The 27302-nt window shown below is 35.4% G+C and overlaps 1 protein-coding gene across 1 annotated transcript in view; it reads left to right on the top strand.

Moving 5' to 3' along the window:
• The first annotated feature begins 482 nt into the window (after positions 1 to 482).
• The window catches only part of RanBPM (Ran-binding protein M), a 31312-nt gene continuing 4492 nt past the window's right edge, over positions 483 to 27302 (top strand). The window contains exons 1-9 of the mRNA XM_090110959.1: positions 483 to 716; positions 10453 to 10518; positions 19179 to 19343; positions 20947 to 21137; positions 21427 to 21611; positions 22260 to 22372; positions 23305 to 23456; positions 24572 to 24824; positions 25293 to 25379. Coding sequence (XP_089967085.1) covers positions 524 to 716; positions 10453 to 10518; positions 19179 to 19343; positions 20947 to 21137; positions 21427 to 21611; positions 22260 to 22372; positions 23305 to 23456; positions 24572 to 24824; positions 25293 to 25379 — 1405 coding nt within the window. The 5' untranslated portion in view covers positions 483 to 523. The remainder of the gene's footprint in view (positions 717 to 10452; positions 10519 to 19178; positions 19344 to 20946; positions 21138 to 21426; positions 21612 to 22259; positions 22373 to 23304; positions 23457 to 24571; positions 24825 to 25292; positions 25380 to 27302) is intronic.

Raw genomic sequence — 27302 nt, 5'->3', positions numbered from 1 at the left:
TTTTAATTTTTGAGCAACATTCTCCTCAATTTCTCTTAGATATTTTGGATTATTCAGCAACATATTTAAAATAATTAGGAGAATCTTTTTCTAATACTTTATTCTGTAAAAGATTCTCTAGATAGTTTCTAAAGTGATTATCTAAAACAAGCTTTCAGTGTAATGTATAATCAGTGATAACTGATTAATGATACGGGTTATTTTCTTAGATAAGGTTTATGAAAAAACTAAATAGAGAATGGATAAATATTATAATTTTTTACATTTATGTCACTTCTTGGAAGTACAGTGTGCGTTTAAACGATATGCATAGATGAATAACCTGTGTGAATAACCATGTATTAGAATCCACGAATTAATATATCCACGGAGTTCGGTATCGTTTGGAACTGGCATAATAAAATATAATTTATATTTGGCAACATTATATTTCAGACTTCTCTATGGTGTCTTACCAACATTGAGAAACCACAATACAATTGGATGTGACGTCATTGACAGGCAAGAAGTACGGAAATCAGAAATGGCTGCGATGGGTAGTGGACGAGGGACGATGGATTCCCAAAATCAAGTGCAAAGTGACTCAGTAGATCGTTTAAAATTGCTTTATCCAAATGTGAATGAAGATGAAACTCCTCTGCCAAGATCATGGAGCACAAAAGACAAATTCAGCTACATCGGGCTATCGCAAAATAATCTTAGAGTGCACTACAAAGGTAAGAACTTTCAAGGTTTGTTTATGGAATAGTTATTTGCGAATCTCTTTATTAATGCACTCGGTATTGTCCATATACTAGAATAATATTTGCGTAGGCTTACAGGTATTAAATTAAATGACGTGTCAGCATTACTAACGTAATGTTAGGCTTGAATTTGTCCCGTCAGTCAAACAAAGAAATCAGCTGATCGTATATTTTGTATCAACACACGATAAAATGTTAATGCGTTTGTTATTTGTAGACTCCTTCGTATGAAAAGCTTAGTTTCTGTCATCTGAGTATTTAAATAAATAAATTGTACGGTTAAATAAGGTCTCTCCTAATTCGTATAATCTTATATTCAAGAATTATTTTCGTTCTATATTTCGCGTCATTTATAAAACTAATCGCGTCATTACTAATTGTACAGCATGTTCCAATCTAAATTATATCGTATATATTACATTTAGTTTTATTAAATAATAAAAAATAACTGTTATATTACTTAATACAATATGTTTGGATTATTACACTAGTTTTATTCAATACAACAAAATCAGTGATACTTTTCTTTGTTGTGTAATAGTTTTATTGGAAATTAATTTATTTTCCGTAAGTGAATTTGCACATATGCCCATTTCTATAGTCTTATCAAGTATTGATTTTTCCTGGCCTTGCAGTTGAAATTGGTAGTTAATGATATTATTTAACAAAACTTAATATATAACTTAATATATATATTATTTGATATATTTAAGTACACCTAAAAAAATATAATATCTATATTATATATCTATTGACTGGCACTCCAACAAGGGAATACTGAAAATCAGACCTTCACAACAAGTGCAGCACATTATGGTTGAGATTTACATTGATGATTTTATCTGATTAATAAATAGATTTTCTTCATGGACCCATAGATGATTTCATATTTTAAACAATTCTTTAGGAACCAAACCTGAATTCTTGGTTGTTTTGTTGTTCACTAACCACTGTACCAATAAAGTGATATTTCCTTGATGCTTTAGCCAACAACCTATTGGACATTTGTATTTTCATTTCATTTTTGTTGTGTGATAGTAAAATGGAAGGTATCTTCATCTCTTTAGGGGTAGGCATCCCAATCCTGTCATTTTAAAAGGTTTGAACACAGGTTTTGTCTTAAAAAGCGACTACAAGGGTCAAGGCATATCAAAAATCAAAATGATGTATTGACGTTTATTCAATACAATTTTTATATTGACATTTATTTATCCAAAGGGCTTTCAAATTGGCACATTGTATATTCATTTACAGAGGAAAAGTCTGTTAAGCGCGTCACACACGGTGAAGATACTATAATATGACGGAAATTTTGTGGGTCATTTGTAACAGGATGGCGGTTCTTCAGGAGTCTTAGTACGCAATGACAAAAAGAAAAATGATGGTCCGAATGCTGATACCGGATGCGTTAAGATACTGTAATATAAAATATAACAGTATCTTAAGATAAAATATTATAGTATCTTCACCGTGTGTGACGCGCTTTAATGGATCTCAAATACATTTATATTGTTTTAAATAACAGAAGACACATTAGCATTAAAAATGTTTATTTGTTATTGAAACATGATTATCATCTTAAATAATAAAACAAATAGCTAAATGTGTTGGTAAGCACAAAACTCGAGAACAGTTGAATTGAATTGATTTTGTTGATTCTTTATTAATAATATTTCTTGAAGTACGAGTAAACATGTTAAATGGGCGAAGCAGAGGCAGACCGCTAGTTATTGATAAATATGATTCAATAATAATGGTGGCTAATCTTTATTCATATAAAAATGACTGTTGTTTTGCTTATTTTAAAAACTATTTCTTATCAGCAAGCTTGTTATTAAGATGTAGATGTGTGCTTTTTAATTTCATTAATACATATCTTGTTTTTTTGTCACAATAAAAATGTTTGAGACATTTATTATTGTATTGTATTTTTTTGTATTGTATTGTATTATTTATTATAGATCAAATTGTATGAATAGCATTGAACTATTTGTTTTATTCACAAACAGTGATAAAATGAATATGATTACAAAGAAAAATGATATTTTATCCAATTCCTTTACATGCATACATCATGTGCGTTTGCAATGTTAAAAAAAAAAAACCAGTTAATCCGTCAGTCCTCGGATCACAGACACAATAGAAAATCTATTGTGTCTCAGCCCGATCGGGCCGCTCGGTGGTCAATGGGTTAAAACATAAAACATTTATAAAAAACTTGTTTAATTCAGGAGTATTCATATCAATGCCCATAGGATATAAATATATAATAGAAGAAGCCAATATCTTATTGTTAACGCTACCTGCATGTGAAAGTCACATCCAAATTAGATGATGTGTTTGTGCAACATCACAAACTAAGATTTATAGAAAAGTTTTAAAAGAAAATTATTTTACATTCATTAAGTGCAAAAGCTTTAATTGTATCTTTAACAACACACTTAATTTTTTAATCGAGGATAATGTCAATCTTCTAATAATATTATAAAGCTGAAGAGTTTGTTTGTTTGCTTGAACATTGTAATCTCCGGAAGTCGGAACCATAGGCCCAATTTCAATGCTTACACTATTAGATGGTCCATTTATCATCACGCTAATACCAATAGGAGCAGAGCAATGCGGGTAAAACCGCAGGGCACGGCTAGTTAGTTTAAATTGTTCACAGAATTGCTTAATATTACTAATGAAATATTTATGAATGTCTACAAAATAGCAACTAATCATATAAAAACTGGTTGCTTAATAAGTGATAATTACGCATATACTTAACATCAGGTGACCCATTTGATTGTTTCTTTTTCCTTGCAAATAACAAAAGAATTAATTTTCAATATTTTTTATTTATTAATTTTTATGGTTAAGTATTATAATATTAATGCGTTTTTAATAATATTTAAACATAACAAATATTATATTGTTTTTTTTAAAATACTAATGACGTCATTTAGACACCATTCAATTTCGGTATAGTGAGGTATGTTTCAATTACAATTCGCAGGTCGCGGTTGTTGACCGACCAGGTCCGCGCGCAAACCAATGAACTTTGCCTAAATTCGTCTAGACTTCGGTCTAGACTCCAGACAGGGGCACCAAGGGTCTTAAAATAAAAGTACAATGTAACACGGTACCAGATAGAAATGTAATTTCATTCACGAACAGAATTTCAAGGGTCGTAAATGAGGGCTTTTAGAATAAGAATAAAAGCTCTGTACGCTCTCCAGTCTTGTTGCACTTTGTAAATCATACTTTTCTTTTTGTCAAGCCATCTGTGCTCGAAGTACACTCTAAATAAATTTCTTTCTCTATTTTCCTAGAGACAAGGATACGTAAACCTGAATTAAATTTAAACGTATGTATTATATGTACCCAAAGTCGTAATGTGAAGAGGTGGTTATTAATTAACTCAACTTTCACCAACAAACATAATTTTGAGCAAGTCAAAAATACCGTTGCGCTAGTCTTACTATGCCGGTCTTATAGTTTTCTTATTGAATAAAGCATATCTGTACGTATCTCCTAGAATAAAATACTAATACGATACTAAACAAACACGCTCCGCGACACGTAACATAGTACACAGTGATTTGTTTCAGTCTGTTTAACAAAGCCTTCCAAAAGGCTATTTATATCCGTTGCCAGTTGCAGTGCCGATGCAGTTGATGTTATATTCATAATCGACGCCCCATAATGACCTGCGAATCGATCAAAAACATTTGGTTTTCTTTGTCTATGTCGTTTATTAGCTCCTATTGCGTTTGTAGCTCTTTATATATATTGTGTGCTATTTACTGTTGGCTTATATCTTGCAGGAGTATTTAATTATCTTTAATTTTAGGGTCGTATGGCTATGTGGCATCGATAGGTGATTTACGTTATCCAGTTTTTAAAATAACTAATTTGTTGTCAATTTTAAGGTAGACTTTTGTCTTTTGAGTTGATGAAATCGACTACAAGAAAAACACTAAAAGGGACAGGATTACGACGACCTAAAGTTGGTTAAAAGAGAAATAATAAGTGAGGAGTTCTTCAAGGCTTTTAACAAGCTTGCATACTTTTGTTTTAGAAATTTACCAACAAAATGATAACGTATTCGCAAAGTATAGTCAAGACTCTTGTGTTCAAAGTATCGATATATCTTGTCGAACAGTGTTAGGTTTCTAAAACTCGTATTGATATGCGTACCACGAGTTACTTGATTATGCTTAGAATTGATTATTTCCGCGTCTTGCTTTGAAAACAAAGAATCGGACGGATCAGAGTTATTTGAAATAATCGGCGGCGGTTTTTAAATGATTGCCATTAATAACTATATTGTGCCAGAAAATAATATGATGAAACTAAGATACCTTAACCTTGTTACTAGATCCCGAAGTGAAAATATCAAAAAATTGTATGGAATTTAGTAGCCAATGCGGTTTGTCATGGGTTTTCAAAAAAAAATATTTTTTTTATGAACCGAATAAATAAATCATGAAAGTGAAATTTATACGTCCATTCGCTATAATATCATTACTTACCTCTAAATTAATTTAATTTAACTGTTTAAGGATTTCTATTATTATAGAAATTGAGATTTCATTAAAGATAGGGGACGATACTACGTTCCGAATCTATATTTTCATTATCACAAACCAGGAAATTTTATAATTTGCAACAAAAAAGTGAAAAAGATCAGGAAAATTAAATCAGTATGGAAGACGAAAGAAGAGCTTTTTAATTCAGTATTCTTATATTAATAGGCGAATAAACTTGATGGGTTCAGTGTCGTTAAAGTTTTGCTTATATTTCACCCTGAGGGATTGAAAGGTCGAGGGTGTAATGAGGTCGTGGTGCGCGTGCTTACTGAAAATTACCCCTCGTAAATCTATATGTGTCTATTAGGGTAAAATATGCGTATGGATAATCAGGACCTTTTTATTTAGAATTTGTTCAATGGATAAACTGGTGGCGAAATATAGAAGGCCAATCTTTAGACTAGCTAATATTACGAAGTTATAACGTGTCTGAATTAAGTATTTGTCGTACTTTATTTGATTTATGGTGAAGACAAAGTGAAACTACAAAGCCACACAAACAAAGACAAAGCAAAATGTACGTTTTAAAGTGAAACTTTTATTACATCGTCTCAAACTTTTTCATTACATTGCCTTATTCATAATATCCATTATATAAATCAATGTAATCTGTAAAGCGTCTTTGAAAGCTGGATTATATGCATCGTCGTGTTCCCTAGATTTGTTGAAAAGTGAATCACTTCGTACGTTGAATGCATGACAGATCACAGGGCTAATCTTAAGATCTTGCATCAAAGGCAATAGGGAGATTGCTTGCTAAATGTACTCTGGCTTCCTTTGTCTTTGTTACAAGTTGATGAACCGTGATACGAGTATGTTTAAATTATGTTGCTGTCGACTGGTGTTTTAATATCTTCAATTTTTCTCGATTGTGTTTGTTTGAAAGTTAGACCTGTTTCTAACAACATACATATTGTCTAACTCTATCCAAGTTTTCTTGGTTATTGGCTTCTATTTCACTAATTATGTTAAAAATTAGGTCAAAGAATTAACTAATTTCTAATTCAATTGTTTCCTTATAAATAATACAGTAGAAGTGTTTTTTACTATTTTCGTTTACTATTTTACTGGATATTTTTAAACAAATATTGACGTTATATACGAATTTTACTGCGTTTTGATGCTATATTTCATGAATATGGTAGGCGTGCACAATCCCTTGACCGTAAATAGAATACACAAGGTATTTGTGTCATGTCTTGCATCTGTTTAGCATGTTTTGCAGTTTTGCATTTTTAAATTTCCCCCGAGATTTAAGTTTAGAGGAAATTTCAGCGGTTATGGTACAAGTGAGACGCGATGATATATTAGTGGGGAAAGAAGGATGCAAGACTTGTGAGTTGTGAGCACGTACCAACGAGTGCAAAATTAACTCCGCAGCAACTCAGACATGTACAGAAAGATTTCCTTACTGCGCCTCAAATAGACTCCTTGGTAGACGCTCGAGCCAGACATCTTATTATAAGTGATTCCTTAATTAAATGGGTTGAAATCTTGCTTCTCATTTCTGCAATAGGTGACGATTGTTTCTACATATTGCAACATTGTTCTACAAGAATTTAAAATGAATAGGAATTCAAAAATATCTCTGTATACATATAATTTCAATGGAGTAGTTGTTTTCGTATGAACTGAGCGTCCCATTTAGATGTCCTTATTTCAGTTGGTTTGTTTTTGAAAATGTTGAGAGCACGATAATTATGTCGGTAAGCTGAAGTAGTGGTTAAGGCAAAGTGCCAACCACTATTTAATAGAACTCTTAATATTCATTTTCTGTAACATCTGCTGCGTTAGGTAATTCAGTTACCGAATGTGTTTCTTATATACTTCTGTTCAATTCATTTTGTATGACATTGATATTATTATTTTGTTGATTTTTGGCCAGAGCTATAGGTAGCAACTTGCACATTTCCCTCAATTCAGGCAAATTATAACTAATCACTTCATTTACATTTTGATATAATAAAATTTAATATCTATCTTGAATGCAGTTATGCTCAGTTCAAGAATGAAGAACTGTCCAATGTTGACCGAAATTACGTAGCATAAAATTCTCCATACGTCGAATCTGAGAAGGAAATATGTTTCTGCTTGAGCAGAGTGGGCAGGAGGGGAAAGATCGGGCCCGAGCATTGAACAATCGGTAGCGAAGGGCTTTCGACAAAGGGCCGAAATGGTGCATCTACTAACTAGGTCAAGCTCGCTTGCGTTGGGTCGCCACGTGCGATCCCCACCCTCGCAGCTTTTGATCTGCAATCGGAATTGACTCTTCCCAACCAGCACTAAAGCTCAGATTCCACTGCAGCTTATGCATCTATTAGCCTTGCTACCGAAGCGTATGAATTATACGCTAACCGTGGAAAAATGAACTCTGTTTTTTACATGAGAGGGCTCACTTTTGAATGGGGACCCACTCGGCTTAAACAATGACAATTTTACTCACTTTGTTACATTTGACATTAGGATTTTTCTGTTGCTGCGCAACAATTTTCTTTGTTTCGTTTGAAGATGTATTGTTTGTAATTACAGTTGCTAACCGCTTTTACATGTATTTAGTGTAATCGTATACGCGAGGAATTAATTTAATGTTACATTGAGTGAAAATTAACAATATAATTAAGCCTAATTATCCATTACGATTAATATAAACATTAAACGCGTTCTTTGTACTGACTATGATGGATGATAACAAATTAACTTTTAGTACTATTTTAATAGAAAATTTCGTAATAATTAATTGAAACAATATATATATTTTCATTTAAGCGCCTGAATATGATGCGGCGTATCACGTATTTAATAACTAGTAACATTCACTTTTCTTATTTTTTTTTCAATCCTCTTACTCTATACGTGAAGAAATACGTTCGTACATTACGTATTAATAATATTATTGAAGAAATCAAAAAATGAACTATTTTTTTTAAATTAGATAATATTGCCTGATCGAGAACATACAGAAGTGTTTTCTAACGGTGTATGCGCGTTGTGCAATAAACAGATTATGGCTTACAGCAATGTGAAAGTGACAGAGCCACTTACGACTCGATTGAGATGTAGATACTGATCTTTTTTCACTTTAGTGTTAGCTCCTAATGGTCCTTTATCAATTTAAATATCCAGAAAAAAATATTCCCCTAAAAAGGGTGCAAATTGCAAATTACCCTAATAAGAAGGGAATTTCTTTTCTGTATCATAAAAGGAGCCTTCGGAATTGTTGATAGATAAACATAAAATAACACGAATAATCGGAATAGGTCAAGGAGAATTTCAATTCGCAAACTCACTATTTCTGGGTTCGCGTGAAATATCTTTATCTCTTGAAGTTCTGTTAGATTTCTACAAAAGTAATTTGCCCTTTGCAAAGGTAGGGATAGAAGATGGAAATACATCATTTACGATTCATGGAATCTCAGAAAATGGGTATTCAAAATTGCTTATACAGAATTTTGGAACAGGATTCATCAGAAACCTAGGTGTAATTTCTGCAATTTTTTTAAACCCAAAATAAGATTTTTTTTTATTCAGGGTTGTTTGGCTGACAGACGTCAACTCATGCATCTAAAGAAGGACCTTTAATTAAATATGAATAGACATTTGTTAGTTACATAGGCTCTACGTAGACCACTTTTCCCCGTTCTATCCGACGAAGCTATGGTCCTATGTTTTCCGCGTAACATTGATTTTATTATCATACCTTCTTTACGTGGGGCATTATGTAAACGATAGTTTTAGGTCCAAAGATCGCACAGTGCGTGGTTGTCATGCTATCGCCGAATAGATGTGGGTCGCGCCAACCGATACCGGGTCAAGTTCATTTCGCAAACACTGTGTTATGTCAATTGTACAATTATTGAATTGCTGTCCAATTATTTAAGGTCTGGTTACTGGTAACGCATTTGGTTCAGAGGTGATTAATAAGCTGTCGAAAGTTCGTCGGAATGGTGATGTTAAAGAGGCAATAGGCATTTTAATGAAAAATTGCGGGATCAGATCAGTTGGTTATATTGAAAATTCCGATGGTTAAATTATATTGTACGATTTGAAGTGGCTTATGAAAGTGTATCCTTGATACACTTGCTATGTCTGCCTGTGTTAGGTTCATTAAAATCGAGTCTTCTTTTTTAAAATAATTAACCGACTTCAGACAAGTTAAAGATAATGCACTACAAAGTGTATTTAATATTTATATCACAACAGAATGCCGACTTCATTTCATCTAAGACTTTCATTATCACGAATCACGATGAGAATCGAATAAAGTAATAGAACAACCTCTACACGGCGGAACAACGCGGTGCGAGGCACAAAAACACGCCTTTCTATCTGAACCTGATTCTATTACTGAGAAGATAACTACAAGTACGATAGATTATTACATGAAGATGCTTTTTTTTTAGAATGTTTGATAAGAATATTATAAACAAGATTTTTATTTTGATTCAAATATTTCTGGCGCGTAACGTTCATAACGGTTATTATGATTGTAATCGTCGGATGTGTTACGATATTACAATTTTTAATGGGAGAGACCTTTACGCTTTAATGTGCTGTTCATAATTATTATAACAATGCAGTTGTAATGTTTATAATGCAATGTTTAGTATAAGTAGAAATAGATGTAAAATATTCGATAAATGATGTAATAGGCTCCATAGCACCACTATGCTCTTATTGCTCGTCTGCGGGTAGCCGGATAAATGCATGGTTTGCAATAACATACAAAAATATCGCTATCTTTGCTTTGCGTGAATTTGATCTGAAGTGAACATTGGGAGAAGTTATTTTGGCGGATTTAAATGCTGATTATTTTACGCTTGTTATTGTTTTGAAGGCCATCTTACATTCGAAACGTAGTGTAAAGTAATTTGCAATTCAAATCCGTTCAATTAGCTTAACTTCAATGGAACAACGCGTTTATCGTAAAGAAAATGGAGTTGGTTTTACAGTTGTGCCAGCTTGAGCTTTTGTAATATGCTTCTTCACCATGTGGCATAACTATAAAATCGGCTTCGTATGGGCATAGATGACCGGCTGGATTGGATAATTGGGACTACCATCGAGCAGCCAGACGCGTAAGTGGTGTAAGGGGCCCTTGTGAACTGTTTAATGGACGTGGTTTTCTCTTTCATAAGGTGGGACGCAGGGTCCAGGACGAAGACCCCACCTGCCCTATCTCCACTTACGTCTCTGGATGCATCGTACGTGTATATCATATAACTGATCTTGTTAACAAACAGGGCAAAACAGGATTAGCTTGCATGAAGCATTGGCTTAAGTATGTACCAAGTATATTTTCAATACTGTCCATAGCCATAGGACTTGAGAGAATAGTCTTCAGTCTAATCCTTCTTAGTTTGTAAAGTAAATGTGACTTCAATAGTTTATATCAAACCTTATTTGTGGTAAATAAAACTGTTTTTTCTTACAAAGTAATAATAGTACCTATAGCAATCGTGTATTCAATCTTGAGCTTCAACAAGATTGCTTTATTGTGAGATAATGAGATTTCTATTTTACGTGATCTATTGAAATATATTTGAAAAGTGCTCTGTTTGTTAGCATTTATGAATATGTGTGTTATGTACCTTTCACATTAGATTCTCCTTTTATCTGCTATATCTGTTATGTATTGCTTCAGTACCTTGTTTCCTCATTTAACTTGTGTTGTCTGAACCCAGTTTATGACACTGGTAAATTGTGCTAACATTACTCTTAGATTCACTAACATAATGTAGCTATATTTTATTTATTGTGTTAACTTGTAAATATTTATGTAAGTAATTTTGACGTCGAAAGAGATAAAGATCGTGTATGACATGTGAACGAAGAAATTTGTTACAAACAAACAAAGAGTACTTAAAAACATATATACTTAAATTCCCGCTAACATGAACTCAACGTCGGAGTTTGGAAATTGTAATCTAGGGATTCACTCGCTCAACTTTTGAATCTAAATTGCTTTTTCAATGCTCGAAACGTTTTCATGTTAATTAAGTTCATTGTCTGATTCAAATGACTTATGTTTCGGGTTTTACGATTCATTTCTGTTTGAATTACTGGAGTGGGTATTTTTCTTTTCAGTCTGATAGCTGAGAATATATTTAGAGGCCGTTACATTTTCTAGAATTGCTTTCAAGGTCGGATTAACCGTTTGTCCTTTAGCGGAATTTCTTTTATTGTTAGGGCGTTGTAGTAAGATAATAATAGCGAATTGACGTGTTGGGTAATGTCCCGCAGTGCGGCCGATTAACGTAGTCTATGGCTAAGAATATATCGATAACATCTATTCAAGTAATCTGTATGCCCTGTGCCCGGGAACATTTTTTTTTAAATTGACTTTTTACTTTATGAACAGGAGAACCTAAAGAACAAGTGCTATTCGGTTCTTATTTAAAACTTATTGGTATATTTCTGTGTAGTGCAATTCTTTCGAAATTACAGAGGAATTGGCTAAGCATTTGATACCTATGTAAACATCTGCAAAAATGTTGCCTTAAAAATATATTTAAGAAGATTAGAAAAAATTCGATAATTATTGGCATGTAATACGGATTATTCTTGCAAGAAGTGTGCAAGAATATTATATATTCCTAAGTGTCTATTCCGAGCTTAACGTACGACATTGCGAGCAGCGACCTCGACTTTGAGTCGTCTTTCACAAGTCACCGGCTTTATTGGAAATGTTCAATTGATTTCAAATTCACGTCAACTTTCCTCATTACCCAGAGACTGTAAATGAGGCACTCAAGAATGTGTACAGTATCAAGATTCATTTTCTTGCTCAGGGGGACTATCATGATGTCTTATAGCAGTAATGTTTCCTGTGTGAGAAAGTGATGATGCTAGACAACCTATAGCGCTGTCACTCTTCCACACTGGTAATAATACTGGTTTAAGAAATCTTGGTTTGATATTTATGAATTTAGTAAAGAAGTGATCTGTTTTCCATCTTTTAAAACAGCCGGCAAATAAACCACGGATTTAGTCTGCAACAGTGAGTCAGTGTTACTGTTCGTTGCAGCAAATAAAGAGATTAATAACGATGCGGTGCAGATGCGGTAAATTATTACGAGCTAGCTATCTAGCTACTCCCTTGACGATTGGCGGTTATCGTTTAGATTTAGTATTTTATATAATCGTCATAGTACTTCAAAATTGATCGGTGCTATGGCAGAAATGTACGTTTTTATATTTGGAGCGAATTTGGTAAAGTAGCATATTTAATGAGGAAAAAATCTGGTCTTTCTTTATAACTTTCGTTTTCAATTAAAGTATTTAAACTTGACATACAAGCTACAGCATTCAAACTTTATTCGAACAAAATTGCATTGAATTTTATGAATACTCTAAAGTGTTAATGAATGGTCAATTTAAACACGACCTAATTGGGTGCAGTTTTCGAGTCAAAGGTATTTGCAGTTTAACATTTTGTTGAAACGACGTCGTAAAAGCCGTTCTGTAAATGTAAGGGCCGGCGCCCACTGCCGGCACGGCACGGCATGGCACGGCAGAGCATCCCGCGGCGTGCAATGGCATCCCGCGGCATGCCGTGGCATCCTGCTAAAAGCCCCACTAATGCTGCATAAGTTTCAACCTTATTTCAACTAGCTAGCAATCATAATTCCTCGACTCCAAAGCAAGACACGTCATGCCGCCGCATCCTGCGGCGTGCCGCGTCATGCTGCAGCATCCTGCGATACGTCGCGGCATCGTGGCATCGAAATAAAGTAACTTGAATTCTAAACTGATTGAAATAAGATTCAAAATAACTTCATTAGTAATAAAATCCTCTGCCCTGCCATGCCACGCCGTGCCGGCAGTGGGCGCCGGCCCTAAGCGTGTATCAATGGCCGCCGAAGGTGATTCGGTTGCTATGGTAACGGTTGCAGGTGGCAGGTGAGCATCGAGCAGACGCTAATTTCATACTAATACATGATGTGAAATATAAGGACGATTTAGATAAACTTCATGTGTAATTCGATGTTGTGTTACAGTTGCATTAAGATTGTACGTATGGTGCCATAATACTAATGCATGTTTAAGATAAAAGACATACAATTTAGATAAATTTTATGTGGGTAGGAGTGACTATGTGATTTGTTGACCCTTTTACAAATATGAAGATTATGGTACTTATAGTTACGTAGATGATATTATAATTAAATTCTCAAGACACAGCTGCAGACAAGATCTCTCGAGGAGCAACAATTTAATGATTTCATAATTCATTACAATTAAATTTACAGACTCTTGCCTGTTTAGTCGATAAAACGCCATGATTGGATTCCATTAGTGTTCAATTAAAGATAATAATTTCAGATTTAAATAAATAAGTGTAGACCTTATATAAATCGGAAGTTACATATTCAAACATATGAGATGATGCTGTATTCGTTACATTCGACCCTGAAGCAATATAATACATTGCATAAGATCATTTGCTTTGTGTATAATTACTGCACTGCACAACCGCATTATAGCATGAACTTATTGCAACTAAATGTTATGGTCCGGGAGCCAGCAGCAGATTTTATGACCAAGTTCCTCTCAAGCGGTAATTAGTAAAATGCATCAAAGTATAGTATTATGAAGCCTCGTGAACGTCAGCTGGAGCTCGGTTGGGGGGAAGAGCGGTTGTAGCCTCCCGTATCAGCTGACGGTTTTTCCACCAAGATACAGCCAGCTGACATATATATTTATCCACAGTTACATATAAGCTATCATCAGGTAAATTTTTGTTTGAGAGGAAATAACGGAAAATAAATTTTTCTTTAAATTTAACTTTCATGTTCGAGACACCAGCTGACGTATAATACACCATGTTGTAACCAGCTGACTATTTTTTTTCGTTGAGATATTGGGTTAGCTACAATTTGACAAATTTTTAGCTGAGAGGAAATGAATGAATGAATGTATTTTTTTTCCTGTGTGCGTGGGAGGCTACAACCGCTCACCCCCCCAACCGAGCGCCAGCTGACGTCCACGAGGCTTTATAATACTATACTCTCATGCGTCTGACGAATTATCTCTTGAGAGGAAATAGTTAACCAAATTTGCACCTGGCTCCCTAACCAATAGTCGTCAATCTGTGAATAGCTATTGAATTGCATTTTATTAGATTTGCTGCCTTTATCATTGCATAGAAAAAAGATAAAATAATTTGGAAAATCCAAAAGTGCACGCCTCATAATTTTTTTTTAATAAATATTTATTAATTATTATTTTTGTTTATTTAATAACAATTAAACCACATCGAATCAGACCCTGAAAAATGAAAGGGTTCTATTCCTGAGCATACTCAAGCGTAAGAGAAAAAAAAGACTCGATTAGTAAAGTATTTCGGTCGCTATCGTGTTAACAAGAAAAAGGATCCGCACATACAGACACACGGACGTCCAAGACAGAATTTTTTTAAACTGTTTTTTAACTAGTTTAAATAACAAAAATGACATCAAAAATATCATGAACGTAAAAAATAGTGTTTTTTCTTAATATGTGTGTGTATGTATTATCTTACAAGTGCAATGTATGATACATAAAGACATTTTAAGTTTGAAAAATCAGATGTTTTGCGCGACGTGACAGTAGTACCCACCTCAACGCTTCGCTTATGAGGCGTGCAATTTCAGTTCCAAAAGAAAATAATCCTTCTTACTTTTTACGAGATGAATAGTTTTGTCTTTTTGTGATGTAGTGTTTTTTGATATTGTACTAGGTATGCTTTGCGGTTTTATCCGCATTGCTCAGCTCATTAGCGCGTTTAAGCATGCACACACTCTTCAGTTTTATAATATTAGTACAGAAGTTTTGCAATTGGTACAGTATACATGTTTCAATGAAAGATAGGTTTGCTTATCTATGATCTGTAAAGCCTGTAAATATATTCCTGTTGCATTTTGTGCCACGCATTCACTTGGCGTTGGCAATCAATACTTGCCTTTATCTTAATATCAGACCCGCCCTGATGGTGTACAGGTGTCCTTAGTAACGTACTATACCTATCACCTAGGATAACATACCTATCCTTATAATAAAACTGTCCAAAAAGTGTTTTTTGAAATTTTTTTGTCTTCATAGGACTCAAAACTTCCTTCTTTCGCCTCTATTATTATACAGTATTAGGTACCTATTTGGATGACAAGTTAGTAAAGGACAGTCAAATTATGGATAACACTAGCAGAGCATAAATTTTCACAGGTGACCCAATCTCAATAACCTGTTAAAGTGATTTCAATACGCATGTACCAAGCGTACTATTGATTACTATCGAATATTGATCCTTCGAGGGCATTGTATTATCGCGGATTATCGTAAACTTATTCTAGGAAACTTTAAATATAATAATTAATAACAATAACAGCACCGATTAAATTTATTAACGATTACGTCGTTTAGTTAAAGTTTTGACCACAGGAACCAAAACTATGTTTAGCAAAGGGCTTGAAGGATCTTTGACTCAAACTCAAACATTTGTAGATATAATATTCAATTATTAGACTTCTTCGATCGTCATAACATAGTTTTACGGTTTACCATTTACCACCGAGAAGGACAATGATAATAAGTAACTATCAGTTAAATAAGAATAAAGGAACATGCAAATGCTAATTGCAATTAGATTAATTTACGATGAAATGGAAGATAAAAGGGCCGCAGTGATAAAGACAATTGTCGGACATATTATGTTAAGCGTGAGTTAATTATCATACGACAAGTATTGTCCTCTTATCATTATGATTTGTGATATTCTACTTAATAGGGTATTTACTAGATAATAAAAATAATTTGGAAAATCCAAAAGTGCACGCCTCATAATTTTTTTTTAATAAATATTTATTAATTATTATTTTTGTTTATTTAATAACAATTAAACCACATCGAATCAGACCCTGAAAAATGAAAGGGTTCTATTCCTGAGCATACTCAAGCGTAAGAGAAAAAAAAAGACTCGATTAGTAAAGTATTTCGGTCGCTATCGTGTTAACAAGAAAAAGGATCCGCACATACAGACACACGGACGTCCAAGACAGAACTTTTTTAAACTGTTTTTTAACTAGTTTAAATAACAAAAATGACATCAAAAATATCATGAACGTTAAAAATAGTGTTTTTTCTTAATATGTGTGTGTATGTATTATCTTACAAGTGCAATGTATGATACATAAAGACATTTTAAGTTTGAAAAATCAGATGTTTTGCGCGAAGTGACAGTAGTACCCACCTCAACGCTTCGCTTATGAGGCGTGCAATTATGTCAATGTTTGGAAAAGTGAACACATTTGTTGGAAGTATTTAGCGAAAGTTTTTACCTAGTTCGTAAACTAGTTATATGAACTACTTGATTGGTCTATATACTCATTGGCGAAATTTTTCCGTTGCGTCTATATTTTTTGTAAAAAGTTACATTTATTGATGAGTTTGATGTTCAGGACTTTCCAAATATAATAAATACAAGTTCAACGAACATAATATCGTTTTCTGTCCATCCCAGATTCAGAGTAATTGTATTATGGTTAAAGGATAGTGTATGTGGGTGTATTGCATCTCCCTGAAGTAAACCGGGAACCATAATTGAATAAAATGAAGTGTTTGCCAATTCACATGCAATTGGCTATAGCGTAGATATTGTAAACCGACACACTACGCCGGGGATTCCGGTTTGCTCCAGAGAAATTATATTCCTTGTCCCTGTAGGAAAGAAACTACACATAAATCTTATTTTCCAGTGCGCATATTATTAATAAATTGTCTGAATAATCTAAAAGGTTCAAATATAATCGATAATTTTGGAATTTAACGATGAAGTGAAAACGTCTAAAGGAATCAATTCTGCACCATATTTTCGTCATTTCGTACGGCTCAGTGAGCGCAAGAGTTGATCTTCACGATCTCCATTATCTCGGCTGCGAATGTAAACACGGGGTTGTTAACCTGCGCGTGAGACGCAGTGCTCGTGTGCCGTTGATATAACTCATACTTCGAGAAGGCAGGATACCAGACGTGATTTGTTTCGCACCGTAATCACCCCTAATTGGACCGATTTTAAGCATTATTTTGAATGTAGGTACATCCAGGTCAGTTGTATCTGCCAATAACTTTTAGGAATCAATGCTATAAAGTTTATTATTCGGCTGATTATGCGCCGTAATGATTATAATTATCTCGACAATTCAACCATAGTTTAATTAATAGCTGTGTTAGTATAACACGTTTAAAACACATAGTTCGTGAGCAAAACAACAGCTGTGTATAGTTGTCAAGCAATCGTTATTTGCGTGGTAACATTTTACGCAGTTTTTACTACGGCCGACCTTGATACGCTGATAATGTTTATCAACACGCGTTCTTCTTGAATTTGAGCTTTATTGTATTGTTATTAGCAACGTTTATGTTTGTTTTTATTTGGAATTGTAACGTATTCACCGCGCTCGCGAGTTGCCGTCTCAGTATCTATAGTCGAGTATTGGCTATTTTTATTTGGCATAACACGTGCGGAATAGATGTTGCTTTGGGAAAAGTAAATGTTATACTCAAAATTTACTACCACGAGATTTGAGCGGAAATTATAAATGGTATTTATGATCTACGTTGATATATGTTTTTGAAGTGAATGTCGAAATGTTGCACTCGTGTCACCCACATGTGAATGATCGCTTTATTTCGAGACGCTTCCTAATAAAGATTCGCGTGGTAGATTTTGACATAGTACCCAAGTACATACATGTCACTGCGCATATGATCCAATCAAAAGTTCACGGAGCCACCTTGCCTTTAGATTACGATGTTCGTGTAAGGTCATTAACACTGTCGACCTTGCTAGAATGGCTTCGTACTTGGCCGGACTTCAAAATTTGTTTACATCTAGTATATTCGAATCCTGGATTTGCGTAATGAGAGCTGTAAACTTAGGAACTGTTCTGAGATGAGCAGGAACGTATCATAATCTCAGACAATGGAATAAGGAAACCGCGCAGATAAATTTACCGCACGATCTGACGTCGTATATAGCATTATAACGGGATATCCACAATGTTGTTATCGCTGAAACTCTATAAAATAACAGTACATTTATTCCATATTCTTTATTCATAGGTGACTGTATGAGTAGGATTGTGAATATTTGCCTTAACGTTCCGCTTTTGCGCTTTTTTTAATTTTATTATTAGATGCTTTGCTCGGCTGAGTACAGTTTTTGTATGAATTTTAAGTATCATGCATTACTAAGTATAGTATAGGTGATCTTTTTTTAAGACTAAATAAAAAGTTTTCGTTTGCGGTTACTTTAAAGTTCACTTTAAAGCGTTTTAGCATTTCACTTTTTATTATATGAATATAAAAATAGCTCATTGTTCATGGGTGGTTTTTTGCATCTATCATAAACAATTGCCTCTTAATTGAAAGCGGCTTACAGTTTCCTTTATTGCAATTTAAATTGGTTAAGTAGCAATTATTGTTGCCTGCTGAATTGAGTTAACTATTTTGGCATCGATCGTAATTTTTAGTTGGTAACCGTAATATGCGATGCTGTTGCAATCAAAGCGATTTAAAAATATTTTCCAATTATTCTTAAATATTATGAATGCACTTGAGAAATGCCTTTGAGGCATAATACTGCCTATCGGTCAATGTTTTGATCTACTTACTCTCGATGAAGTAATAGCTGTTACTGTTAGAATCTATTTTAGATGAAGTTTAAAAGCAATTTCCCTTTCTGGCACTGAGTTATTAATGAACCTGTCGAATCGGTTATCCTCAATAAGGGTTGAAGTAGCTTCTCTGGAACGTTCTGGTCCAATTTGTCGCAAAGCATGTTCGATTATAGTAATGAGATGTGTTATAGTTCCACTTTGATTTCCAGGACATGGCAAAACTCACAAGGACGCAGCGAGCGTGCGCGCTACCCACCCGATACCGGCGGCTTGCGGTCTGTACTATTTCGAGGTCCGGATCGTCTCCAAGGGCCGGGATGGCTACATGGGCATCGGGCTGTCGGCTCACGGCGTCAACATGAACAGACTGCCTGGTGTGTACTAGCAAGTAAGGTCTGCTTTGGCAGCGATTAAGTGGTACGTGGTAGGTGGTAGGTAGGATGGGTATAGGTATGGTAGTGTAGATGGTACGGGTAGATTTTGATGTTGAAGATTTGTGTTAGTAAAGAGTTGCACTTAAGAAGAGAAACAGAGTAATACGCAAATTAGTTTATTGATGATGTTAAAACTTATAGGTTGAAATGAAAAAGCTTTACGATGAAGCTAAGCTATTTTACCGTCTTTAGTTTAAATTACGGTAAACATTTCAAAGCGCAGTAGTTCTAGCATTTTATCTAAACAGCGATCAAACGATATCGCTCTAAGCAATTCTCACAATGCATTATGTATCAGCGATTGCACATGGTAGTTCCTTATACGCGTGATAGGTATCGATACTTTTTACCCGACTACGGCAAAGCAAAAGGAGGGTTATGATTTTGACAGGCTATGTATGTATGTATGTATGTATGTATGTATGTATGTATGTATGTATGTATGTATGTATGTTCATCTGTTCCCTCGTAACTTCTAAACTACTTATCAGAATTCGACAAATGACATATCATTAGAAGCGTCTTAATTGTCCGCTGGTTATAGGCTATATGGGGTTTCACAAAATCTAATGTGGCGCCCTCTAGCGGACAAAACATACAGAGTAAAAAAATAAAGTTAAGATAAATATGCCGTGTTTGGTATCATTTGAAAGCTTTTTACTTGCACATTTTGAATATATATATATATTACTAGCATTTGCTTGTGACTTTACCTGTAATCATGGGCTGATTGCATATAATTCACATCTTTTCGTTCCTAGCTTCTTTATTAGTTCATCAATTTAACTTTTGTCAATATTATGCGCCAAAAATACACTTTAACACCAAAATAGTACAAATAATAAAAAAGTAAAACAACTAAAACCCAACTACGACAAAAAACGACGCTGAAAAAGTATAAAACAAGATTTTCAGAATTCCACTATGTAGAGATAAATTTTCATGTTTGGAAAGGCGTAGTCACACGTTACATATATCTACCGTAGTACTTTGACAACGTGTGACTACGCCTTTCCAAACATGAAAATTTATCTCTACATAGTGGAATTCTGAAAATCTTGTTTTATACTTTTTCAGCGTCGTTTTTTGTCGTAGTTGGGTTTTAGTTGTTTTACTTTTTTATTATTACTCCATTAAGTTGTAAGTTAAATGCATTTAGCTTGTCATTCGTTTCTCTTCAGTGTAATGAATGTTTCTTAGGATCTTTTAGTGTCGTATTCGATATTTAAATTGGCATTTAGTATTTCTTACTTCTAGTTTTTAAAAATTCACTATAATCAGGCGCTTCCTGGTTTATATCTCCGATAGCCTATTTGAGACCAGTCTTCAGTTTTATTGTTACAGTTTTATTCAAAAGTAATGTGAATATGCATTTATTAGGCAAACATGCTCCATCCTAAACCACGCTTGTCGCTTTCCATTGCTTGCCTAATCCCAACATAAAAAAAAAAACAAAAAAAACCAGTATTCACTATCACCATCATCAAGTACTTTTTCCCCCGGAGCATTTAGTGTTCCATCTAGCGGATCTTTCGCATTGCAGGCTGGGACAAGCACTCGTACGGTTACCACGGCGACGACGGGCACTCGTTCTGCTCGTCGGGCACGGGGCAGCCGTACGGGCCGACCTTCACCACCGGTGACGTCATCGGGTGCGGTGTCAACCTCGTCGATAACACGTGCTTCTATACGAAGAATGGACACCACTTGGGCATCGCTTTTAGAGGGCTGCCGGTACGTGGATATTTCTATTGTATTTACATTAGAAACTGCTATGGCAAGAAATAGTATGGGGCAAAGATTTGTGTGATGAACATAGATGTTTGCTCTGTGTCTGGGTGTTAATTATCTATATAAGCATTTATTTAAAAATTATACATATATGTATGTTTATCAGCCATCTGGTTTCCATAACACAAGCGAAAGCTTAGTATGGGATCAGATCGTGCCGTGTGTGAAAATTGTCCTGAAATATTTATTTATTTTATGTTATGTTGCCTCTAACTGAATTGCCCCCCCCCAGCCGAACCTGTACCCCACGGTGGGGCTGCAGACGCCGGGCGAGGTGGTGGACGCCAACTTCGGGCAGCAGCCGTTCGTGTTCGACATCGAGGACATGCTGCGTGAGCTGCGCGCGAGGACGCGGCTCGCGATAGACGAGTTCCCGCTGCCCGACGGGCAGGGGCAGTGGCAGCAGGTGTTGCACAGGTGGGCAGGTTTGCCTGTACCCCACGGTGGGGCAGCAGCCGTTCGTGTTCGACATCGAGGACATGCTGCGTGAGCTGCGCGCGAGGACGCGGCTCGCGATAGACGAGTTCCCGCTGCCCGACGGGCAGGGGCAGTGGCAGCAGGTGTTGCACAGGTGGGCAGGTTTGCCTGTACCCCACGGTGGGGCAGCAGCCGTTCGTGTTCGACATCGAGGACATGCTGCGCGAGCTGCGCGCGAGGACGCGGCTCGCGATAGACGAGTTCCCGCTGCCCGACGGGCAGGGGCAGTGGCAGCAGGTGTTGCACAGGTGGGCAGGTTTGCCTACAATTTGTATCAATGTATTTATGGGCGGCCGTGCACGGACCGCTTCAAGCAGTTGAGACTGACGGCTTGAAGCCGCGACCGCGCGGTGAATTGTAGACATTTATTCACTGCTCGAGCCGTCGCGAGCGCTTCAAGTCGTCAACTGCGCGGTTTGTAGCAACAGCTCGAGCAGTTAACGACCGAGTTCATCAAGTTTCATTTTAAACATTACCAATTATGTGTGCTGTATATCTCCATACTTAAATAAATACATTTACATTTTAATATAATTAAAGTTTAAAAGTGTTAAAAATAATAACCCCGTAAACACGTGTGTTCCCCAGAATGGTATCCACATACCTGGTGCACCACGGGTACTGCAGCACGGCGCAGGCCTTCTCGCGCGCGACCGGCGAGCGCGTGCATGAGGACATCGCGTCTATTAAGAATCGACAACGTGAGTATAACATAATCCTACTAATATTATAAATGTGTGTGTGTGTATGTTTGTTACGCTTTCATGTAAATACTACTGAACCGATTACAATGATTCAGAATTACAGAAAATCAAAAAAAGGAAAGAAAAAGCTAAAATCTTTCATATTCAATGTACATGGGATATTCGTATCTCATACTAAATGTATGGGAGGGTTTCCAGTTAATTTTTTAGATATTTCTCGTTTTATTTTTAAAAATTTACTATGGCCATTTTACTCATTAGGTTAAGTTCTTTCGATGTCAGTTTAAAGTTTTTTGATATCTGCAATAGTTTCGGAATAATCGCCTGTGCACACTTAACGATTACACCCTGTATAGGGTGTAATTTTTCCGTGAAATTACTTCGCAAATTTGAAGTGGCATTTTCCACGCTTTTTCCGGATATTTTCATGCTTTTTCCGGATATTTTCCAGGCATTTTCCGGACATTTCCCTGACATTTTCCGGGGATTTTCCAGGCATTTTCCACGCTTTTCCCGGACATTTTCACGCATTTTCCGGGGATTTTCCAGGCATATTCCACGCTTTTACAGGCATTTTCCATGCATTTTCCGGGGATTTTCCAGGCATTTTCCACGCTTTTTCCGGACATTTTCACACATTTTCCGGACATTTTCCAGGCATTTCCCGGACATTTTCCGGACATTTCCCGGGGGTTTTCCACGCTTTTCCGGACAGTTCCACGCATTTTCCGGATATTTTCCAGACATTTCCCAGGCATAAATAGTGACCCATGTTATAGCCTGTATATCTATCTATATATCGTACACGATACCGTGCAGGGATATCGATGTTGGTGACCCTTGTTATAGCCTGTATATCTATCTATATATCGCACACGATACCGTGCAGGGATATCGATGCTGGTGACCCATATATTGTTACCGTGCAGGGATATCGATGCTGGTGCTGGGCGGGCGCGTGGGCGAGGCGGTGGAGCTGGCGCGGCGCCTGTACCCGGGCCTGCTGGAGAGAGACCCCGACCTGCTGTTCCTGCTCAAGTGCCGCCAGTTCGTCGAGATGGTCAACGGGACCGACTCCGAGGTGAGGGGGGAAATAGGAGAAAAAAGGGAGAAATTCCATGTTAGATGTGTTTGAATTGATTGAGAAAAATCAACTTCTAGCAAAATTTGGAGAAAAAAGAGACGGGTTGCACTCCGGGAGTGCCGGCAGAAGTGAAAACTTGATTATTAACGTTGAACATGTTTGATATCCATCCGTCTTACGCTTTTTCGATCAGGTCACGTGTCCTGACGCGAGTTTAAGATTTTATACCTATTACAGAAAAAGTGCTCAACGCCGCTAAAAAAGTTTTCACTTCAAAAATTCTATGTTAAATGAGATTAAACTTGCTTTAAAAAGGAAAATCAACTTATAGGAGAAATGAAAGAGAAAAAAAATCATGTTGAATGTGTTTATACTTCGTTTAGGGTGCACTCACACACATCAGTCACCGTCAAGTCACCGATGACTGATCGGTGACGGTTTGTGTACGTATCCACAAACACCAGTCACCGTCATGTTGTCCGTCAGTCACGTCGCCGGTTTGACTGAATCATTGAACACATACATCAGGTTAGTCAGTGATTAGACGTGTGTCACGCTAGATAACATGTAGCAATTGACGGTAGCACGACGCTGACTGAACTGAGACGTGACGGCACCGGGTGAGTGGGGATAAAAGTATGGTACATGTATGGAAAGATTATTTGACGTGCCTGACCGGTGACGTCACTGATAGATTTCGTGCCGGCGACTGTCGTGTGGGAACAGAGTCATACTAGAACTATTGATACATATTTTTTTTTAATCCTGTCCGGAGACGTGCCGTGACGGTGACTGATGTGTGTGAGTGCACCCTTAAACTTAAAAATAGGAAAATCAAATTTTTTAAGATGTCATCAACGAGTAGCAGAAATGACAATCTAATTTTAGGAAAATCTAGTTAATTATTGATATATTATCATTGCGCAGTACAGATAACTAGGTAGTTTAATTTTTTTCCTCAATACTTCTCTTTTTACTTTTAGTAAGGTAATTCGCCACGTACTCAGTATATAATATGCGAAATTCGGTCGGTTTTTTTTAGCTAAATTCTTAAAAATGAGTAAGCAGCAAACATGTCATCTAGTCAATAGTAAATAATATCTCATTTACAGATGTGCGACGGCGACACGGAAGGCACTTGCGGCGCGAACGGCGTGGCCACGTCCGTCATATCGCACACGTCACGCGCGCACTCACCCGCACCCGCCGAGCCCACAACCCCTGGGACACTGGGGGTCACGGGGGTCACAGGGGTCACAGGGGTCACAGGGGTTACAGGGGTCACGGGGGTCACGGATGTGTCAGGTGTGACGGATCAAACGCCGCCGCCGCACGCCGCGCACAACGGCCTGCATCATACTAATGGTAAGTGACACAAACACACTACGCACATATTCAATACACTATATCACACTACACTATATATCGCACGACATTGCATCACAATATGTTTCGTGCAACGAATCAACGATACATAAGCGCACACATACACAAAAGAAACACGTACACGCACGCACAAATGCATGTATACTTTCACATTAACAAATGCACACACATACACAAACGTGCACTTAGATGCACACATTCATATCGTTATACGTTCAAAAACGCACAACACAAATTCAACATGTTTTTATGTTTTTATCAGTATAATATTCTGTTATAATTCGATATATGTACTTAATAAAACTTTACAATTCGTTTAAAAAAATTTATAACTTCCAAAAATTTATAATTTATAACTACTTAGGTAAAATTTAATACTACAATGAAATGGTCCTTCGAGACGGAATCGTTTTAAACTCATTTTTAATCGATCAATAACATTTTCAGGTGTCTCAGAAATGGCGGAAGGTGAACCGCGCGCGAACTGTGACGTCGACATGGCGCCGGCACACGCTTCGCCGAACGGTGTCGCTGGTATGTAACCGCCCTATGTTATATTATATAATATAATAATAATTTATTTATAAGATATATATTTTGCAGCGCTTTGATGGAATTGCGCTGTTTTTAAATGTTTTATGATTGGTTAAAAGATTTTAAAATTATTAATTTAATTTGAAACAATGGACATAACTGATTATGGATCAATAATATCAATATATTTTGTAAGAATGGTGATACAGCAAATGCTATTTTTAATTAATTATACAGTATTATTATTACAATATTTTCTAATAATGTGTGTTTGTTACGTTATTATTTAATATAATATTTAATTTAACATAATTAAATCTACATTTATTTAGTCGTATTTTTATATGATTATAAAATAAATTATTTATGATTTGCACAACACATCACTCATACATCGATATTATTTTTATTTATATCCATTTTATATATTGTTTGCTCGTGGCTTTTTAGTTAATTTATTTTATCATAATATAATATTAATAATAATTTATTTTTAAATATTATATTTATAAGTGTTTTAAATATATTAGTGTAATATGCCATCCCATTGATATAACAAAATTTAATATAATCAAGAAACACACCATAATATTATTGTTTATTAAAAATTAGATAGATGAGACAAAAAATTAGGATTTAAAATTATATTATAGCACGTAGTTACTAGGTGACAAATGTAAAAACTAAATTCAAAAATTATACAAATTAAGAAGGAGAAAGTATAAGTCAGGCAAAACACACAATTAATTCCTATTAATAATGTGTACTGCTTAGCTGAAAATGTTATAAAATCTCATAGTTTTATTTTGTTGCCTAGTGAATATGGTGACAATTTTTAAGTAGTTTTTTTAGCACTAATCAGGTAATAGTAGTGCATATCTCGAATTTACGAAGTCAGCCAAATAAATTTCGAATAAATTAAATGTAGAATAAAATATTTGCTGACAGTTGATTGATGATAGTCCAAGTAAAAAAAAAACATTGAATTCAGTGATGTTTTTGTTATATTTGAAAAGCTTGTGTCGCTTTAAAAATAAGCTATAAAAATAACTACGTTAAATGTATACGCTTTAAAATACGCTTTAAAAATAACTACGTTAAATGTATACGAATCGTGCGTAGGGGCTCGGACGTTGTTTATACGACGTTCGACCCAACTACCCTCACTTTGCTAATAGTCGTTGACTTGCTGCGATTTGTTATCAACTACCTACATAATTTGGTAGCTGTGTAGAATCGCAGTACATTCTTATTACATTCAAACTAATATTTAACCTCGCGTGTTATTTCTAACAGTACAATGAAAAATATCTGTCTTCGTAAATTTGAAATACGCTTATAAAAGACCTCATATTGTTTTATTTTGTTCCTAGATAAAATTTATCTAGATAAACATATCTACGTCTCAAATATTTACAGAGATGGAATTAACGGAATGAGGGTAAACATTAAAATGATTTCACAGCATCATAATTGAAATGTTATTCTAAGAAAAATATTTGCATTATGTTTTATAAAGAACTTTACGTATTTTCAATTTTGTTTTATGTTACGCAAAAAAAAATTGCAACAAAAGTATTTGCTTGTTTATTTTTTGTTAACATGCTTATAAATTGAAATATTTTTTAAAGAATTTAAATATATTCTAACCGTTACTAAGAAAAAAAATAGCAAATTTTTCCATCACGATTCTTTCCAGACATTTTTCCAACGACCCGAAATTTATTTTAAATAATATTAAATTGAAATATAGAAATATTTTTCTTAGATAAGAAACCATCAGCATGATATAGCCGCTTGTTATACACCGCTCACACATAGCGCACAGCACCGGGCTTCTTATGTTGTATGCATGATTGAGTAAAGTATGGAAACACGATCGATTTTGTGCTTTATTAGCGGGTGATAGAGTCGGGTTTTGTT

Source organism: Colias eurytheme, chromosome 16 (genome assembly GCF_061535395.1).
Source record: "Colias eurytheme isolate Ceu_HAF_F1 chromosome 16, ilColEury1 Martin Lab GWU primary, whole genome shotgun sequence".
In the NCBI taxonomy this organism is placed as follows: Eukaryota; Metazoa; Arthropoda; class Insecta; order Lepidoptera; family Pieridae; genus Colias; species Colias eurytheme.
The sequence above is the reverse complement of the archived record's forward strand: the minus strand, read 5'-3'. Positions and strand labels throughout refer to the sequence as shown.